At 44.1% G+C, this 19,332-nt stretch overlaps 1 protein-coding gene and 2 pseudogenes across 1 annotated transcript; 1 reads left to right on the top strand and 2 right to left on the bottom strand.

The window, feature by feature from the left end:
* Positions 1-689: 689 nt before the first annotated feature.
* LOC138379700 (pyruvate kinase PKM pseudogene) lies at positions 690-1,721 on the bottom strand (annotated as a pseudogene).
* LOC138379703 (alpha-aminoadipic semialdehyde dehydrogenase-like) lies at positions 1,707-3,273 on the bottom strand (annotated as a pseudogene).
* Positions 3,274-6,901: 3,628 nt separating this feature from the next.
* Positions 6,902-8,960, top strand: LOC138379707 (AP-1 complex subunit sigma-2-like). Its single transcript, XM_069464833.1, has 2 exons — positions 6,902-7,325; positions 8,923-8,960. Exons 1-2 carry the CDS (start codon positions 6,902-6,904, stop codon positions 8,958-8,960), a joined length of 462 nt encoding a protein of 153 aa, XP_069320934.1.
* Positions 8,961-19,332: the final 10,372 nt, after the last annotated feature.

The following is a 19,332-nucleotide window of genomic DNA, read 5'->3' as shown; positions in this document are numbered from 1 at the left end:
GTCCCGTTTATTTGTTGCTGTGATTGCTTTTGGGGTCTTCTTAAATTCTTTTCTTTTCTTTCTTTTTTTTTTTTTGCGTCAGCTGTTGTTTATTGACATACAGGTAGGCTCTATAACAACATGCCCGGAGACAGCTGCAGTAGTAGGGAAAAAGGAAGGTGAGGGTGGAGTGTTTGCAGCAACAGGTCAGTGGAGTGCAGGACAGAAGAGCACAGTGCACAAGGGAGGCCGTGGGGTTGGGGAAGCAAGTTAGGGCCAGGGCCAGAGTCTGCTTAAACTGGAACCACTGCCCCACACCCTAAGGCCCCTACTCTTGCTAGCTGTCTCCTGACCCCAGGTCAGGGTTGGGACTTCTCTGCACATCCATTTTCTACAGAAACCAAAGCAGGTATACAAAAGAGAAGGAGTTGTTGCCCTCTTGCCACAGACTCTGGGGGCCTCCAGTCTTGCATTCCCCCTTTGTCCCTTGCTTGTGGGACCAAATGATGGGCAAGCAGGCTCTGAGCTACCCCAGCTGAGCAGAGTCTACAAATAGCCATGTTTCACAGCGGCATTAATCTTCTCCCTGGTGTCCCAGCCCACTAGTGCCACACTACAGCCCAGAGTGAGCTCTACAAGCATTGCTGGCCTAATGGATGCGTCGGGGGAAGGGGATGGGACAGGCGCTGGAGGAGGGGCTCTGGGGTCCCTCACAGCACAGGTACTACATGCATGGTATTGGTAAAGCCAGAGCCAAGGTGCCACCCAGTCAGCACAATGACCACATCTCCCTTCTTGAAGAAGCCTCGGGCCTTGCCAACATTCATGGCCAAGTTCACCCGGAGGTCCACATCCTCAGCCCAGGCCTCCTGGACTGCATCCTTGCACAGCACAAGGAAGATGCCATGGTACAGGTGGGCCTAGCAAGCTGTCTGGGGATTCCGTGTCACAGCAATGATGGGGGCACGTGGGTGGTATCTAGCCACCTGGTGAGCAGACCTGCTGGACTTGGTGAGGAAGATTATGGCCCCACTGCAGCACTTGAAGGAGGCCTCCATGGCGCCCACCATGGTGGCTTCTGTGGGGTCACTGGTAATGGGCACCAGGTGACAGAGCTACTCAAATAATTGCAATGACGGCCTCTGCCTCACGCACAATCATGCACTGCATGCGAACAGCTTCCAGAGGGTAGTCCCCCTTGGCTGTTTCTCCAGACAGCATGATGCAGTCGGCTCCGTCCAAGACTACATTGGCCACATCACTGCCCTCAGCCCGGGTGCGGCGGGGCTTCTTGATCATGCTCTCCAGATCTGCGTGGCACAGATGACAGGCTTCCCAGCTCGGTTGCACCACCCAATCATCATCTTCTGAGAAAGGAGGACCTTCCCTGCAGGAATTGCGATGCCCAGATCACCACAAGCCACCATGATCCCATCACTGGCCTTCAGGATCTCGTCAAACCTCCGAACTCTCTCGTGATTCCCCCAAAGGAGTATGGATGGGAAGAACAGAGCAGACACACAGACTCCTGGGGGCAGGGCCTGCTCTGGGACTGATCCCAGAGCTGGAAGAGAAGCTTCAACCTCTGGCCTTAGAAGCCTCCTAGTGTGAGTCTCCAATGCCCTACTAATCTTTTTTTTTCATATTCAAAATGATGCATTTATTCCAGGCAAAACTTAATTTTCTTTATCTTCTTCAGAAGCAGCTGTAAGAATGCCTAGAAGACTTTGAGTAATGTCCATCTAAAACACCTTTACTGAAACTTGATTCCTTGGGCCAGAGGAAGGTCCTTACTGTAGTTGATGGTACAAGTGGATCTTCTCACGTACTGTTTCCAGGCATCACTGCCATATGCTTCACTCCTCCAAATGTACCTCCAATCTCAGCACCACTCACTGGAATATTGACATTTACAATGCCACAGTCAGATCCTTTAGGTCCAAGTCAGCGTTGGATTTGACCCAAATCTTTGGTGAAAATGCTACTTGAAAGTCCCTGTTTTACTTCATTATTCCATGCAAAGACCTCTTCTTCATTCTTGAATTTAAAGACGTAGAGAATTGGAGCAAAAGTCTCTGTGTGTGCAATGGATGCATCATGGGTGAGACCCACTGTGCCACCTTCTTTCTTTGCTTCCTCCACTGCTCCAAGAAACATGCTCACTGCCAGTTTGGTGAGGTGTGGCCCAAAGAGAACATTAGAGTCCCATGGCTTCCCAATGCGAATTTGTGCATAGGCCTTTTTAAGTCTATTTACAACCTCATCATGGATGCTTTCATGTAAAAACAGTCGCCTCACAGCAGTACACCTCTGGCCGCTGTCCCCACGGTGGCAAGGAGAGCTGATGGAACTACTAAGCTGAGGTCCACATCCTCAAAAGCAACAATGGCATTGTTTCCTCCAAGTTCTAACAAGCTTCTCCCAAACCTCTTCTGCACCATAAGGGCCACCTATTTTCCCACCTGGGTGCTCCCGGTAAAGGATAGCAGGTTCACTCGCTCATCTTTGGCCATTGCTGTGCCGATATCTGCTCCACCACAAGTCCAGGAACAAATTGCACCAGGCAGCTTGTTGTCCTCCAGAACCTTAGCTATTATCTTTGTGACAGCTACAGTAATTAGGGAAGTTGTTGGAGCTCCTTTCCAAAGGCAGACGTTCTGGCAGATCATGGCAATGGCATTGTTCCAGCCATACACCGACCGCCACAGGGAAATCGAACAAAGTGATGATTCCAACCAGGCCTATGGGATTCCACTGTCCGATGAGGGCATGGCCAGATCTTTCAGAAGGCAAGATAGGTCCCCGAATCTGTGTCAAACCGACAGTGTAATCACAAATATCCACGTACTCTTGAACTTCTCCCACACCTTCCACTAAGATTTTCCCCATCTCCAGAGATACCAAGTTTCCTAGGATTTCGATCTTCTCCCGCAAGGCATCACCAATCTGTCTTACTATTTCTCCTCACTTTGGAGCAGGAATATCTGCCCAGACTTTCCATGCTTCCATTGCTTTCTTTACAGTTTCTTCACAGTCTGCCATGCTGGCCTGTCGAACTCTTGCTATTGGTTCATTGTTAGCAGGACAATAGGTGATAATAACCTCTCTCAGGCCTCCTCAGCTTCCATTATACACACCCTCATTTTCCTCGGGGAGCCCCAGCTCTTTCAGCCAGGCATACTGGGGCTGATTGATCAGCAGAGTGGACATAAAGGTGGCAGGCCTGTACCAAGGTGCCAAGAGCTTGCTGGTCCTTGCAGCGTGCACACACAGCGCGTGGGGCAGGGTCCACATACTGAGCCCCAGCCTCCATTTTTTTTTTTCTTTTTGGAGTTTTGCTATTTTTTTTTTAAACAGAAACCTGTTTGTGCTATTAGGGAGCCAGATGTCCGAGCTCTGGTGGCTGCTCCTGGTCCTTGCCTGCAGGTCAAACAGCGAGCGCCTCTTGCGCCCTCCCTTCTGTCAGTTCGACTCTGTCTCTGTCACCATCTGGCCCTTGTGCACAATCCATTGTCACTTGCCATAGGTCTTCCTATGAGCTGGGGCTGGTCTCTGCCCCAGGGCACTGTGGACATTTGGGGCCCGGAGCATTCTCAGCAATGGGGCGTCCTGGGCGCAGCTGGGTGCTGAGCAGTGTCCCTGCATCCACCCACCATGCCAGGCGCTGCCCCTGTTATGACAACCATAGATGTCCCCAGACACAGCCCAGTGTCCCCTGGGGGGCAGAATCCTGAATCGCCCCGACTGAGAATCACAGTCAGTGAGAGACACCCCAGAGAAGGAGGCCTCTGGGCTCCTGCAAGCCATGGGACACTTCCAAAGTGCCACAGAGCCACAGAGGTGGATGAGGCCTTCCGTGGAGGGTGCTGGCCCCGCTGGCAGTGCTTGTGACATCCAGTTTCCAAGCAGGGGCCGATCCGTGGCTACAGGCAGTGACAAATCCACAGCACGCCTCAATCAGAAGCTCCTGTTTCCAGGTGACATTGTGCTGTGGTCATAGCTGCTGGGCAGCCTGAGAGACCCAGCTCTGAGTCTCAGGAGTGGCCCTGCTTCTCCGCCTGTCGGGTGGGAGAGCTGACCACCCTACTTCTTCTCACCCCAACATGGAACAGCTCTGATTTCCTCATTAAAAGTGGGGAAAGTGGACCAAAACCAGCCTGAGACACCCTGTGCCCTCGGTGGCTGGCCGAGTCTGCCCTGTCCCCTGCAGCTCCCAGGGGGCAAGAGCTCAGGGCTGCCCTGCTCCTCTGAGCACAGCAGCCGGGAGGGAGGACACAGGGGTGGGGGTCTGGCAGGCTGTGGCCCTGCTACACCAGCGTAACCTTCTCCCAGACCTCTCGGGGGTCCCAGAGTTCTCAGCAGGGCCTGGAAGTGGCTTTGCTGGGGCCCGCCGGACCCTAAGGAGAGAAAGGCAGCCCTGCAGACTGGGGAAGTAGCAGGCGGCAGGCACCCGGGGGTGGGGGGGGGGTGGGGCCGGGCCAGGGAGGCCAGACTGCTGGGCTGAGGCCCCCAGGGTGGCTCTGCCCGGGTCCCATGGTTTCTAATTGTGGCCCTGTAGGTGTGCAGGAGACTGGTGGGGTGGGCGCTTGGGGCCCTTCCACACTGTGGGACCTTGGCGGCTTGGTGGTGCCCTTGGGGCAACAACATGGTCTCAGAGGCTCCTCTGGGGAGAAGGGTAGGAGGCAGCTTGAGGCCCTCAGGCCAGGGTCGGCAGGCTCACTGGGGTACCTTGGAAAGCGGAGGGCTGGTGGGAGGGCAAGACCCCATTTCCTGCTTTTGGCAGAGGTGGGGACCCTAGCAGACCATGCTCTGCCCCCACGTGGGGCTCCATGGGATTTGCGTGAAGACTGCAGACCTCCCCTGGCAGGGGTCCAGGCTTCACGTGGACCCATCCACCCAGGGCAAAGGCCAGTGGTGGAACCTTCTGGTTCTCGGGCATGGTTTCTGGGTGAAATGGCAGGCGGAGGTGGAAAAACAGTTTCGGACACGGCAACGCTCCTACCCCCACGAGGCCACTGTCCTGGCACGGGAACTGGATCAGGCTACACGGCGGTCAGAGACGATTCCGGGAAAAGATTCAGACAGAAGCTCCATTCCTAAATGGGCCCGATGCTCCTGAAAGCAACAGCGGGGACCCCCCTGAGTGGAAGTTGGGGGGGTTCATACCACATCCCAGGCCCCCAGGAGTTGGGGGTGAACTCTGGTTTATTTTCTGAGACTTGCTAACAACTCCTAAGGGGGCCTGGGCTGTCTGGAAGGTCATTTCTTCCTCGGCCCGGCCTGGTGCCTGGAGGGGCTGAGCCTGCCACAGCAGACAAGTCATTCATTGGACCTGAACGCCCTGTTTGGTCGTAGTGTCGGGGAGGCCCTGCCGAGCCCAGGGCCACTGGCAGACGGTGGCCCATCCTTGTCGGGGGCCTAACTGGTCCCCGCAGCTTGGTCTTCCGAGCACAGGACGGGAATCCGGATCCTGGGCCCTGATGCCAGCTGAGCGGATGAGGGAGGCCGGGGGCACAGCCAGTCTCAAGGGCGCCCCGACAGAGCCGGCAGAGACGGAGGCCCAGGCTGCTGGCCCGGGTCCCTCGCGCTGCGCCACGGGCGCTTCGAGCCGGGCTGAGCCAAGTCCCTGGAGGAAGGTGTCTCACCGACGCCCATGTCCCACGACAGGCCACCGGGGTTACCGGGAGGATGAGCCAGGCGAGGGGAGGTTGCCAGGGAGCCGGAGCCCAGGGCTTCCCCTGCCCACGCTCTGCGATTTGTCTCTGGGGTGGTGACTGGTTTCACTGTGTGGCGTTTCACTGCTGGTTTCACAGCAGTCGTTCTGTCAGCTGTGGGTCCAACCAGACCGGCGAAGCATCTTTCTCCTCATCCTCTTCATCATCTTCCTCATCCTGATCCCACCCCAGGTCCCTCTGCCCCCAACCACAGGAGGTGGCGAAGGTCCAGCTGCAGTTCCTCCAGACATTCCCGAAGATGCTCTTCCTCTTCATCATCATCTTCTTCATCTTCCTCATCCTCATCATCCAGTTCCTGAAGCCGTTTGCGCTTCCCATCCCCCTCTGCGGAGAAGTGACAGGAGGTGGCGGTACAGCTCTTACCATTCACCCAACCATTACCAAAGGCAGAGAGTGCTGCAGAAGGAGCGTGCAACAGAAGGGAGAAGGGTGGTCCTCACTGGGAAGATACCTGGCCGCATGACTCGATCAGAGCTGAAACAGAGGTTCTCAGTTTTTGGAGAAATTGAGGAATGCACCATCCACTTCCGTGTCCAGGGTGACAACTATGGCTTCGTCACTTACCGCTATGCTGAGGAGGCGTTTGCAGCCATCGAGAGTGGCCACAAGCTGCGGCAGGCAGATGAGCAGCCCTCTGATCTCTGCTTTGGGGGCCATAGGCAGTTCTGCAAGAGGAGCTATTCTGATCTTGACTCCAGCCCGGAAGACTTTGACCCTACAACTGATCTGTAAAGAGCAAATTGGATTCTCTTGATTTTGACACATTGTTGAAACAGGCCCAAAAGAACCTCCAGAGGTAACCTCGGGCCCTTCCCCTCCCCCTTTTTCTTTGGAGGTGCCCAACCTCCTCCACCCCTCCCCCACTCTAGGGGAGAGAGCTGCTAGTGAGGACACCACTGTTTTATAAAGAAATGGAAAAAAGTGAAATAAAAAATATGTTAAAGACCTCTCGGCGTCCGCGCCCTGCGCACCACTCCGCGCCACGCCCCGGGATGTGAGGTCCAGTCCCGGGCTCCGCGACAGCCCCGCGGCACCTGTGGTTCGGGAATCGCCTCAAGTTTTGCGGGGCGTTTTCGCGAGGGGCCGGCGGCCGGGGGCGGCGGCGGCCGAGGACTCTGGGCGCCCCCTGCGTGGCGGCGGATGCCATTGTCTGCTCCGCTCCTTGCCTGTCACCTCGCCCGGGCTTGATGCAGTTTATGTTGTTTTTTAGTCGTCAGGGAAAGCTTCGACTGCAGAAATGGTATGTCCTGCTATCAGACAAAGAAAAGAAAAAGATTACAAGAGAACTTGTTCAAACCGTTTTAGCAAGGAAACCGAAAATGCGCAGCTTCCTGGAGTGGCGCGATCTGAAGATTGTTTACAAAAGATATGCTAGTCTGTATTTTTGCTGTGCTATTGAGGATCAGGACAATGAATTAATTACCCTGGAAATAATTCATCGTTATGTGGAATTACTTGCCAAGTATTTTGGCAGTGTGTGTGAACTTGATATCATCTTTAATTTTGAGAAGGCTTATTTTATTTTAGATGAGTTTCTTTTGGGAAGAGAAGTTCAGGAAACATCCAAGAAAAATGTCCTTAAAGCAATTGAGCAGGCCGACCTACTGCAGGAGAAAACAGAGAATATGTTTCACAGCAGGAGTTTCACTGGGTGTAAGAAAGCGTACCAGAATACGTGCTGGAGTACTGACATGCATCAAAACGTAGTAGGATATATAAATTCAGTTTGTAATTATTATTTTGGCAAGTTTGTTATTTATGTTTTAGCATTACCTGGAAAGTCTATAATTATATTAAATTCCAAGGGATTATCCCAATTACTTCATTAAACTTATATTTTCTTAGGGAATTTTGCTCTGATAATGATCCATCATCAGGGCTTATAATTTATTTTTTGCATGCAATATTGAAATTTGTTCAGACGTTCATTGACAAAAAAGTACTCATTAAGTACTGTGAATTGCTAATACCATTGATACAGAAGTAGACTTTCCTATCCTATGAAAATGAGAGCTTCTGTAAGAAAATGAAGCATTTGGGAGTTTAATTTATTATGAATAGCATTATTTTAATTTGCTTCTTCATTCCACTATAATTTATTCTGAGTAGGGAAGAAAAAGGGCAACTGTCTCTTTAAAATGTTTGGGAATTATTGAAAGGGTACTCACCCTAACAATTATCTGAGGATTAAAATTTAACTGACTTTCCTCCTCAGATACTTTTGTATTTAATGGTTGTATAAGTTTAGGGATCTATTAGGTTTTTGTTTTTTTTTTTTTGGAACAGTTTATATGATTTTATAGCTCAAAATTTAAAAGTTCCAACTTGAATAAATATGAAAAGGAGGATACTTTTAAAACACTCAAATAAGCAGTTTTAAACTTTTGGAGTCATAAACCTTCTGGTGGGGCATATAATCCCTTTGAGAGTCTCAAGGGTGATGAGCCCTCTCCCCAGCAAAATTTGTACGTAATTTTGCCTCAGATTTCAGGGAATTCTTGGAGCCCATAGAAGTCCATCTGTAGACACTCTAGGGTCACTTTACTAACCTCACCTCAGGTTACATTTTCTTCCTTGTGAAAAAAAGGAAGAAACATCTTGTTAGATATATTTGTAGTCATATACATTTGACAAATCTGGAGAGTTCTTTAAAATCTATCTGGAGGATTTTTTAAAAACTAATATCCTTAGTCTCAAAGTCACACTCTTTGGATTTTTGGTTTTTGTAGCTCTAAGTGACCAGTTAAAAACTTTCATTGCTACTTCAAGTACCAGATGGGTGACTACTTTTCCACTTTTTTTCTAGCATCTCTATTTCATGTAATAAAAATCCTGATGAATGTAAACACTGGTGGAAGGGAGTATTCTAACTGAATTTTCAGTTAACTCAGTACTGACCAGATAACTTACACTGAAAATCTTTTCAGAATATTTTTAGTAAATACAGTGTTTCAGGATTTTGTAGGATTTTTGGAGGACATGGATCATCATTTTGCTTACCATCGTATACAGTAAAGTTATAAAAGATGAATCTGAACTCCTTGGCAATGTCTAGAAGTTAAATACTCAGTTATAAACCAAAGAACAAAAGCAAACAAAAACTTAAGCTTTAGGTAACTTTAGGTACTGTGAACTAAATGTTCTAGAAATCTGATTGTATCTATGTCAGTTTGTACACTGTGTATAAAAATATATGTATTTCTTTTGTAGCCACGTCAGGAATATTTTAATGTCCCTGTGTACTAAATGACTACTCATCGAGTATGCAGAATTTCACAGAGGAAATAGAGTGAGAAAATGTCCTCAGCTTAGTGACTGATTATCTTGTATGATAATAACAGAATATTTCAGAACCAGTACCCTTATGATTGTATTTTTTTCCTATTCTCATTCCTAATTCTTTTCCATTTTATTTTCATTCTATATGTGATCTTGATATAGCTTATTCCTGTCTGAAACTGATTTTATCTCATTTTGACAAAATATGGCCTATGAGTGTTTTCAGTAATATTTCATTTTAAACACATGCATGTTATCATTAATGAACCATCTGTGACTAATCATATAGGAAGAAAACCTAACAATCATTAAAATGTTTACCAAAGAAAATATAGCTGAAGTGCTAGTTCAAAATAAGCAGTGCCATAATATATAGTGTAGTTTGGTCTTCAAATATTGAGAGGCAAGGGGGAATGATTTTGTGTGATTATCTTACAATCTATATGAGCTAATGTGTTCTAATGTATCATGTAAAAGTGTATGTCGAAATAATACAAGAAAGCAAAATTAATCTGTACTATTGTATAATACTTAAAATTAAAACTTTCAGTTTTTAGGAAACATTGAGCACCACATTTATTGAATCACATTTGTGCTATGTAAGAATATCGAACAATCCCTTTAAGAATTTATAGAAAGCTATGTCTGAAAAGTCTCTTCTGCAATATCTATTGCTTAATAGTAGCTTTTTCAAAATATTAATGCTAAGTTTATTTTATAGTTAAAAAATCCTATGTTGAAAGGAATCTATTCTAAAGAAAGGGAAAAAGAAAACATCCTAATGTTAAGTTTTAATACCTAAAGACTTATATTTTACTAGTTATGGCTTTCTAATATATTAAGTCTGCATTTAAATACTTAATGCTTTATTAACTGTTGCTTTATATTTCTGAATATTAAAACTTTTAATATTGATCACTATTGTATATTTTAATAAAACATACAGCATGTTTTATTATAAAAGCAAAAGTACCAAATAATTCATTGTTTATATCTAGAGAGCTTAAAGCCTGAGTTTAGTAAGTTATTAAACAATAACTTCAGAACAGGATCAAACGGGTTTACCACTGAAAGAAGACCTATGAAAATGTGTTTTGACCAAACTTAGTGTTGGGCAGGTATACAGATGAGTTATTTCCATTCTAACCATTCTTGCTGTAATATACTACATTTGAAGCACCTGGATGTGCTATCAAATGAGAAATTTAGCATTATACATTTGAAGTTGAGAAACATTGGTCTTTCATTTCCATTTGTTTCCTCCATCCCTTCCTCTGCCCCACAATTTGTTATCCATCTGGTTTTAATGCTACACAAATATGCATTGTCTCATGCCTGTTTGCTTTGGATGCTGTGTGTTGAGCTGTAACCAAATGTTGCTTCTTTTGTTATCTGTATACAGCTGCTTGCTTTAAATTAGTAGATTCTGAAATAGCTTTCCTTGCATGTCTAAAATAAAAGTATCGCATGTAAAATATATATATATATATATGTGTGTGTGTTAAATCAGAAAAAAAAATTTTTTTCACCAGTCATTTAAATCTTTATTTCAGAGTACTAAACATTTCAAAAATGTAATAAGTAACTACCCAAAATCACACTTCTCTGAAATGTAATTAAAAGCTGTACAACAAAACAAAAATAAATATTATTCTAGAAAGAAAATATTTGGCATTCTGAAATAATGTTAAAAGAGAAGCTTTCCAATGTAAAAGATGTCTAGATTTTTACTTTCTATTACCAGACAGAAGGTTTGGATCTTTAGTGGTTCCAATCTGACTTCAGTCACAGGAGGAATGATTACATTGTGCCTAATGAACTTCAATCCTAACAAAGCCAATATACTTTTCCAGTACAGTGCTTACTTTTTTAAAGATATGTTATATAGCCAGTACTAAAAACTATTAATAGTGAGGCCAGATAGCTTAAATTAGTTAATTTGGTACACAAGTGGTTTTATATATACCTTGATTGCTTAATATTTCTAATTAACTTGTTACATTCCTCTCAAAATCAACCAATAAATATATGGTTTTAGTAGAAGGTAAACTGAATTTTGTTTCATTGATTTCATTAAAATATGTCAGACATGGTTAAGGCTTATCTTCTGTCCTTCCAGATAATTTATATTTTCATTATGAGTATAGAGCAGTCACACCATGAGTTATATCCTAATCATTTTACCTAAATGTAGAGAAGTTGAAAGTTAAATTTAAAAATCCGGATAGTTAAGAAGTTCTTACACATTAACTCTTTCAGAAACCTATGATGCCTATTCTTCAATGAGTAGGACAAAAGTAGAATTCAGTTCATTTTCATGAAAATGAAATGTACTAATAAAAAGTACAATGCTTATGAATATTTCCATCAAACATTCTGAAACCAAATTTCCATTTGTAAAACTCACTAAAGAGAATAAATTTTCCTTTAGAGTCATGGCCACACACTGGAAAAAGAATTGAGAAGGGCTAATTTTAAATCAATAAAATATTTGAGGAAAGACACAACACAAAACAGGGAGATGAATAAAGCAAATATGTTGTAATAAAATACTCCCTTGTAAACACATCTGTCTTTTCCTCCCACATTTGGAAATGTTACCTAAGTTTTAAAAATTCTCATCAAAACATTTTGTAACATGAGTCATGTAAAATTAGGCCTATTTCAGCCAGATAAACTATAGCTGTTAAAGAATTGCATTATCCTGTTTGTCAGATGAGAGGTAGTAACATTTTATTCTCTCAATGCTGAGCTCAGAATTCCACACGTCTGGCACATGGGTTCCAAGGAGGAAAAAAGCACAGAAGCACCACTGGATATGCCTCATGTTTTGGTATTTCAAGTCACCGATAACTTAATTTACTGTTAGCAGCTGACAATCACCGCTGTGTGAACACTGAAAGCCGTGGGTGTTGGTGCTATTCATCATACAGTACCAGCGGGCCTCTGTCATCTTTCAAAAATGAAGCCGCTTTCCTTCCATTCTTCTGAACGTGATCTTCATTCATTTTCACCAAAGCTTCTATCTCAGCTAAAAAGTCAGCTTCATTATCTGCTGAGATGTTTAAACCAGAAACAGCATTGAAGAGGTCTCATTCATTAAGGGTTTCCTTAACTCCCCCTTTCTGGAAAAACTGTGAGACATTACTACAGTCACGGAACAAGAACTCCAGGCCATGAGGATGGGTTGGTTCTACAGACTGACTAATGTCAATCAACCAGAACTTTCCAGCATGCCACAGCATGTTATATTCTCTGAGGTTGACATGGACAAGTGTACATCCATTATATAACTGGAGGGCCTATAGATATCGGTCTACAATATCTATCAGGGTTTTTCCAACATTTTCTTCTAGAATTCTTACAGTTTCATGCCTTAGGTTTAAGTCTGTTATCAATTGTGCATTAATTTTTGTGAGAGGTGAGAGGTGTGGATCCTGTTTCAGCCTGCTACATGTGGCTATCCAATTTTCCCAGCACCATTTATTGAATAGGGATTCTTTTCCCCAGTGTATGTTTTTGCCTGCTTTGTCAAAGATCAGACGGTGATATGAGCATGGATTCATATATGGGTTCTTTGTTCTTATCCATAGATCTCTGTCTCTGTTTTTGTGCTAGTACCATGCTGTTTTGGTTACTATACCCTTGTAAGTATAGCTTAAAGTCTGGCAAACTGATGCCTCCCAATTTGTTCTTATCAAGTAAGGTTGCATTAGCTATTTGGGGTCTTTTCTGATTCCACACAAAACAGAGAACTATTTTTATAGGTCTGTGAAAAATAACATTGGTATTTTCATGAGGATTGCATTGAATCTGTAAATCACTTGGGGCAGTATAGACATTTCAACAATGTTGATTCTGCCAATCCATAAGCATGATATATTTTTCCATCTGTTTACATCCTCTGCAATTTCTTTCCTTAGTGTTTCATAGGTCTCCCTGTGGAGGTCTTTTACCTCCTTAGTTAAATATATTCCTAGGTATTTTATTTTCTTTGTCACTATTGTGAAAGGTATTGCATCTTTGATTTGATTCTCAGCTTGACTGTTATTGGTGTATATGAAAGCTACTGATTTGTGTACGTTGATTTTGTAGCCTAAGACTTTGCTGAATTTATCTATCAATCCCAGGAGTATCTTGGTTGAATCTTTGAAGTTTTCTAGATATAATATCATACCATCAGCAAAGAGCGATAGTTTGACCTATTCTTTCCCCATGTGGATACCACAAATGTTAACAGACAGACAAGGCCTTAATGCAAAGTAATGGCTCTCTAATTGTAGAAGTCGGGCACCATGAGAAAGGCATTCAAATGAGATCCGAGAAGGCGAATCTGCGGCATTCACACGCCACTCCCTCTCCTCGCCACAGCAGTTATTTTTAATTGATCCCAGCTAAGACATGTCGATGCACTGCTCCAGGCAGCCACAACCAGCCTCCTGGAGTAGGCACACAGATTCAGCTAACGCATCTGCAAGTGCTGCTGCCATGAATTCTGAATCCCCCCCAGTTCCGGGAGCTGGGGTTCTGTGAGGTGGCAGAGAGGCTCCCTTCGCCCTTCCATCCACACCATAGATGGACCCATGTTATGCACAGCCGTGCTGTGAGAGTCCAACAGGGGTGTCTACAAGGCTTTTCAGAAGAGTGAAACTATCCCACCAGCCCAGCTCGACATCTTTGACAAACAACATATGGGCCCAGGGTATTCACACAGCCAGAGGGAGGGAAGGAAGGATCCTCGGCAGGATCCCCACACACCCACTCCCTTCACAGGCCCGTCCCTTCAGAGTTCACATTGGAGCCTCCTTTCTTGTTTCCTGTGTGTTCAATGGAACAATGTATTGGACACCTACCATGCTCCAGGCACTGTCGTGCAGCCGAGGGTGGGGCACACAGGTCTCCTCCTCCAGGGAACTTCCATCCTGGTCCTTTCTTCAACGTGTGCCCAACTCCAGCCAGGCCCTTCTCCAGTTTCTGACACCACCACATGGGACTCCTGACCTGCTGTTTGGAGACAGGAAATGTAAAAGTATTGAGAATGCCTTACATGTCTCACCTCCTCACCAAGTAAGCAGTGCCATTGAACACACGACCTCATTTGATCCTCAAAACTGCCTGTGCAGGAAACACTCAGTGATTGCCACACAGGGCTCTCTAGCCAGAAGACGGGGCTCACCCCAGACTCTGCCACTTCCTAGCTGTCTGACCTGGGACAAATCCCTAAACTTCACCGCAGCTCAGTAAAACAGAAATAATAACACCTGCCCTGCCTACTTCACATAATTGATGACGCATTCAGTCTACATTAAAACACCTACTATGCTCCAGGTGCTGGAATAGACACAAAATCTATAAGATATTGCCTGTGGCTTCAATAAGACAGAATCCAGGAGCTTCCAGCCTGGTATGGGGAGGCAGATTATGAACAAATACATGCAATACAGTTCAGAAATCATGGTGGTAGAATTTGGGTACAGTGAGGAGACAGACTGACTGACTGAATAATGGATATATATAGAAATGGGGACTTTAGAGAAGTCCTTATGTAAGGAAAAAAACTTGCTAACCTCTTACCAGGGGGAATTTCCATGTACACAATTGTTCTAAGGACCAAAAAAGATGGTGTGTGTGAGCCTACTCTACAATTTACTGTGAAGAACTGCACACTGCAATGTATTCATGTAAAATGCCAGGTTTTGGCTGACAAAAATGTGTTTATTTATTAAGCTAGGTTTGTTGCTGCTGCAACAAACAACTGCAAAGTCTCAGAGGACTAACATCACAAAGGTTTATTTCTTCTTCATGTAAAATGTCCAGTGTAGGTGGGCAGGGCCCCTGCTCCACACTCTGGCTCAGGGATCCAGGCTGACTGACGCATTATCATCATGTAGCTACTGCATCTGGAGCACGAGGTCTCCTCAGTCATTGAGGAAAGAGGAGAGAGAGTTGGAGGGCATACAGCTGGCCCGAAGTCACACATGTCACTGTCACCCACAGCCCATGGGCCAGAATCAGTTATTAACACATGGTCCTGTCTCACAAGGTCCTATCTAGTTGTTTTTTTTTTTTTTTTTTTTTGTTACATATAATATTTAATCGGTTACCGTGATATCATAGAAATACCAGGAATCATAAAAGTAAAAAAAGCTGCTAAGTTGTACAGGAGGTTGCCAGGATCGGAGCAGTTGCTCCTGGTCTGCAGACACTCGGGAGCTGGCAGTGGCCGAGGCCCGGGAGGGCGCCGGTGGGTCAGTGGCCCCAGTCCTGCTGCCTCTTGTCCTTGCCCTTCTTCTTCTTGTCCTCTAGCCGCGGCTTCAGGGCACAGACGCAGGCCGACACGCCGGCAATGGCCTTGGGCAGGTCGATGGCTTTGCTCCACTTGTTGGCCTCGCGGTCGTGCACTTGCTTGGAGAAGGCGGTGTTCTCCCAGCTGTACCCGCCCAGGATGTAGACGCGGCCCTCCCACCCGGCCACGCCCGACTCGCTGTTGGCGTGCAGCCGCGGCGCCACGCGGGTCCACTGGGTGGCGCTGCGGGATATAGGCCTCCATGCCCAGCACGTCACAGCGCTCCACGGACTCGATGTTGTCGTCGCTGCCCCGGATGGAGTAGACGCTCAGGCTGCACATGCCGTGCCAGCCGCGGGGGGTGGTCAGGGGCCGCCGCTCCTCCCACACGTCCATCCGGTGTGCGAAGCGCAGCAGGTTCTTGCGGTAAGGGCCCATCTGGTAGTCGTGGCCCCCCGAGATGTGCACGAAGTCTTTGTAGATGGTGCCCGCGTGGCCGTTCGTGAACCTTGGCAGGCCGGCCACATAGGACCAGGAGTCGGTCTTGGGACTGTCCCTCACTACCGACGAGAGAGCTCCGTTCTCATTCCGGCCCCCGACGGCCACCAGCATGTCTTCAATGGAGGCGAGGTAGAAATCCACGTGACGCTGGTTCATGGAGGCCACCTTGATCCGCGGGGGTCATACCTATAAAGAAGATTGGAGGCCGCATCCCCTCCGTTGTCCTGTGAGAAGCTTTCTTTTTTATTTTTATTTATTTTTTGTTTGTTTAGTGGATTGGATTTGATTGTGGAGATACCTGGAAAATCTTTCTTGTTATATTATTCTGTTTGGGGAGCTCTCACCGACCACTTTCTCTTTTGTTTGTGCTTTTGTTTTACAAGGTAGGTCAAAGCTCATTTCCATTCAAATTGTTGTTCACTCTTTTCTGTTTCCTTCCTAGAAGATACACCTCTAGGTAGGAAACTAGACAACATGGGAGTTCAAGTCCAACTGGAAGCCTCAGACACTAGAAAAAATGCACAGGGATCATTGCAGTAAAATGTGTACATTTTCATTTTTAAAGTTTCTGTGCTTTGTAGCCCAAAATACCCAACAAATAATTGCAATTTACAATTGAAAGAAAATGCAGAGGTAAGACTGCTATTACCACATTCTTTCATAACTTTTAATATTAAAATGTTTTAAAAATTGACTATTTATTAAATTCGGACAATAGTTGAGGATCATCTAACACATATACATGTTGATGTTGATATAAGTCCAAATTCTGGTTTAGAAATTCAGCAGTGACTTAAGTTGATTTTAACTGAGCTTTATTCTGAAAAATAATTTTCTTGTTGCAATATAGATCTGCTATTAACAAATGAGCAAGATGATTGGTACTGTTTGTGCCTTTAAGATCATAGTTCAAAAGAATTAAGCAAACCTGATAACAAAGATAAGATAAACATAACTTTATTCTCTTTCAGGAACCCAGAGGAAAGAGCCTGGAACCCTATTCATTAACTTAATCAGAATCAGAAGCCCTTAAATTTCGTGGTCTCATTTAACATGTTATAGCAATAGACTGAATATTCCAAAAACAATAGCAAAATCCATGTTACTCTCAAATACATAGTTAAAAAATGTAATAACTCTCTTAGCCAACATAGAGGAGGGCTGGGCTAGTGAGCTACTCAAACATTCACAATAAATAAAAATTACTTGATGTACATATAATGATCATGTTTTCATAACCTAAAATCACAACACAAAATGTGACAATAGAATTGTGTCACATTCAGGAATTAGGAAAGTATTTTTTGGTCTACATAAATGGGGGGACAGAATCTTCTAAATCATAATTGTTCCAGAAGACCCAAGACAGACATCAACACATGTATACTGCCCACTGGTCAGTAATCTCAGAACTGGAATACAGTAAAATAAAATCAATACAATTCAAAATTTCTTCATCTAATAAAATACTTCAAGATCTTGCACTGCCTTAAAGAAATGAGCATAAACAGTAGCAACTGGAAAGTAGCTGTAACAGACACCGGGCACTGGAGAATCCAGTCTGACAAATGCCAAATAACTGTTTGTGTTTAGCAAATAAAACGGTAAGATGATATCATGACGGGTTTTTTTTTTTTTTTGAAGTTTTTATTTTGCCATAAAAGGAAGGTTTTTTAAATAAAAATGTTCTATTTCTTCTTAGGATAACTTTATACATATTGATTTATGTTTATCTATAAAATCAATTGAATGATTTTAGTCTAGTGTTTTAACATTATCTCAAAGGTTCAAATAATCTTAAGATTCTAATTTACAGATAAGACTATATGCCATCCTACCTCAGCCACAAAAAAAAAAAAAGACTATATGCCTTAGCATTCATTTAAACATGATTACTAGAAACTTACATGTTTCATTTGAAAATATAAATTTAAAGGTTTTTTTTTCAGGAACAACTTTTTTATTTTTTTCATTTTGTTTTTAAATCAGCAAAAGAAACTGGGTCCTAGAAGCTTCAGTGATCTAAGCAGCAGCAAGTTTGTGCATTCATTTTTTTTGGTTTTGTTTAAATACGTTTAAATTTTCACACTGCTGGCAAAGCTCATTTGCATGAAATTCTGCACCATACATACTAACTGTAGTAAAGTTACCCCCCCATCCCAGGAAGAGAAAAAAAAACTACCCTGGAAGATAATTTTCACTGAAATCTAACCAAACTTTGTTAAGTGGATTGTGACAAGATTATAAATGGTATGAAAAATAACATTTTAACATTTGACCATCAACTTTAAGAAAATAGTTTGCCTATACAAATGTTTGTAGTTTTTAAAAGGTAATATAGTCTACCCTCATATGGTCTTCAGAATTAAAGCATAATGAACAGGAAAGAGCAGGGAAAGAATGCAAGTGAATGCTAAGGCAGAATATCACCTCTTTCAATAACGCCAAATGCCTCCTTCATGGCACGAACTACTCCCTGACAGCCGGCTTGTTTCTTTTTAAACAGCATAATGTTACGAGCACTTACAGCACCAGTATGTTTATTGTTATCAATTACATAGTTTATTTTATCTCTGGTTTCCAGCTAAACATTCCCTTTGACATCTTCGGGCCTTTTTTTTTTTTTTTGCAGTCATCAGTAGTTTATTGTTTGTTTAGTCCAAACACATTCAAAATGGAAACTCAAAGAATACTTTCTACCTGAAATAATTAAACTAGATTCTACTAACATATAATGCTTAACACATTACAGCAATAAAGATGGTAATCCATTGTCTTCTATACCTACTAAGCCAAGATGGTAAAGCCAATTTGGTTGCAATAGTGTCATAAGAATATTACCATCAAAATAAAATAAAATCAGCAAATAACAGTAATGGTAGATGACTATTTTTACTCTGTTTCACCAAAAAGGGGACAAAAAGTTAAAAGTCCACAGTACTGCAGGTGAACAATCACCAGGTAAACTTCTCCATGTGATGTTTTAATCTTTTATTCATGGTATGTAAAGACTGAAGCTGAATGGCTCTTTGCTTTACTTTTCTATTACACTTAACATTTATCATTACTTTTGGTGCCAGAATAGTTTTCATGGGTGGCAGGGCAATATCCAGGATTGGAAATTATATATATATATATGTATATATGTATAAGAATCTTATATATATATATATATATATATATATATATATAAAGGGAAACAAAGAAATAGAAGAACAGAGAAAAAATACACTTGGGGAAAATAAAACTGACAATAAAAGCAACCACTTATTTAAAAGTAGTCTGAATAAAGCCTTTTTTGGGGTGGGGGGCAGCCTGTTTATTGACTGCACGTGTGGGAGTGGAGGGCAGCTGGGCTCCTCTTCCAGCTACGGCTGACTGGATGTCCTCCCTGTCCTCCAGACCCAGGAGTGCCCCAGGGCTCTGTGGCCCATGACCCAGAGGCGCCTGCCCTCAAGGAGGCGGGTCCCTCTGCCCCAGGGCCTCTCAGGGACCAGCCCTCACTCCGTGGGGCCTCAGCCAGGTACAGCCAGGATCCAGGCCAGATTGCAG

This window comes from Eulemur rufifrons, unplaced genomic scaffold (genome assembly GCF_041146395.1).
Source record: "Eulemur rufifrons isolate Redbay unplaced genomic scaffold, OSU_ERuf_1 scaffold_123, whole genome shotgun sequence".
Lineage (NCBI taxonomy): Eukaryota > Metazoa > Chordata > Mammalia > Primates > Lemuridae > Eulemur > Eulemur rufifrons.
This window is presented reverse-complemented; position numbering and strand designations above follow the sequence as displayed.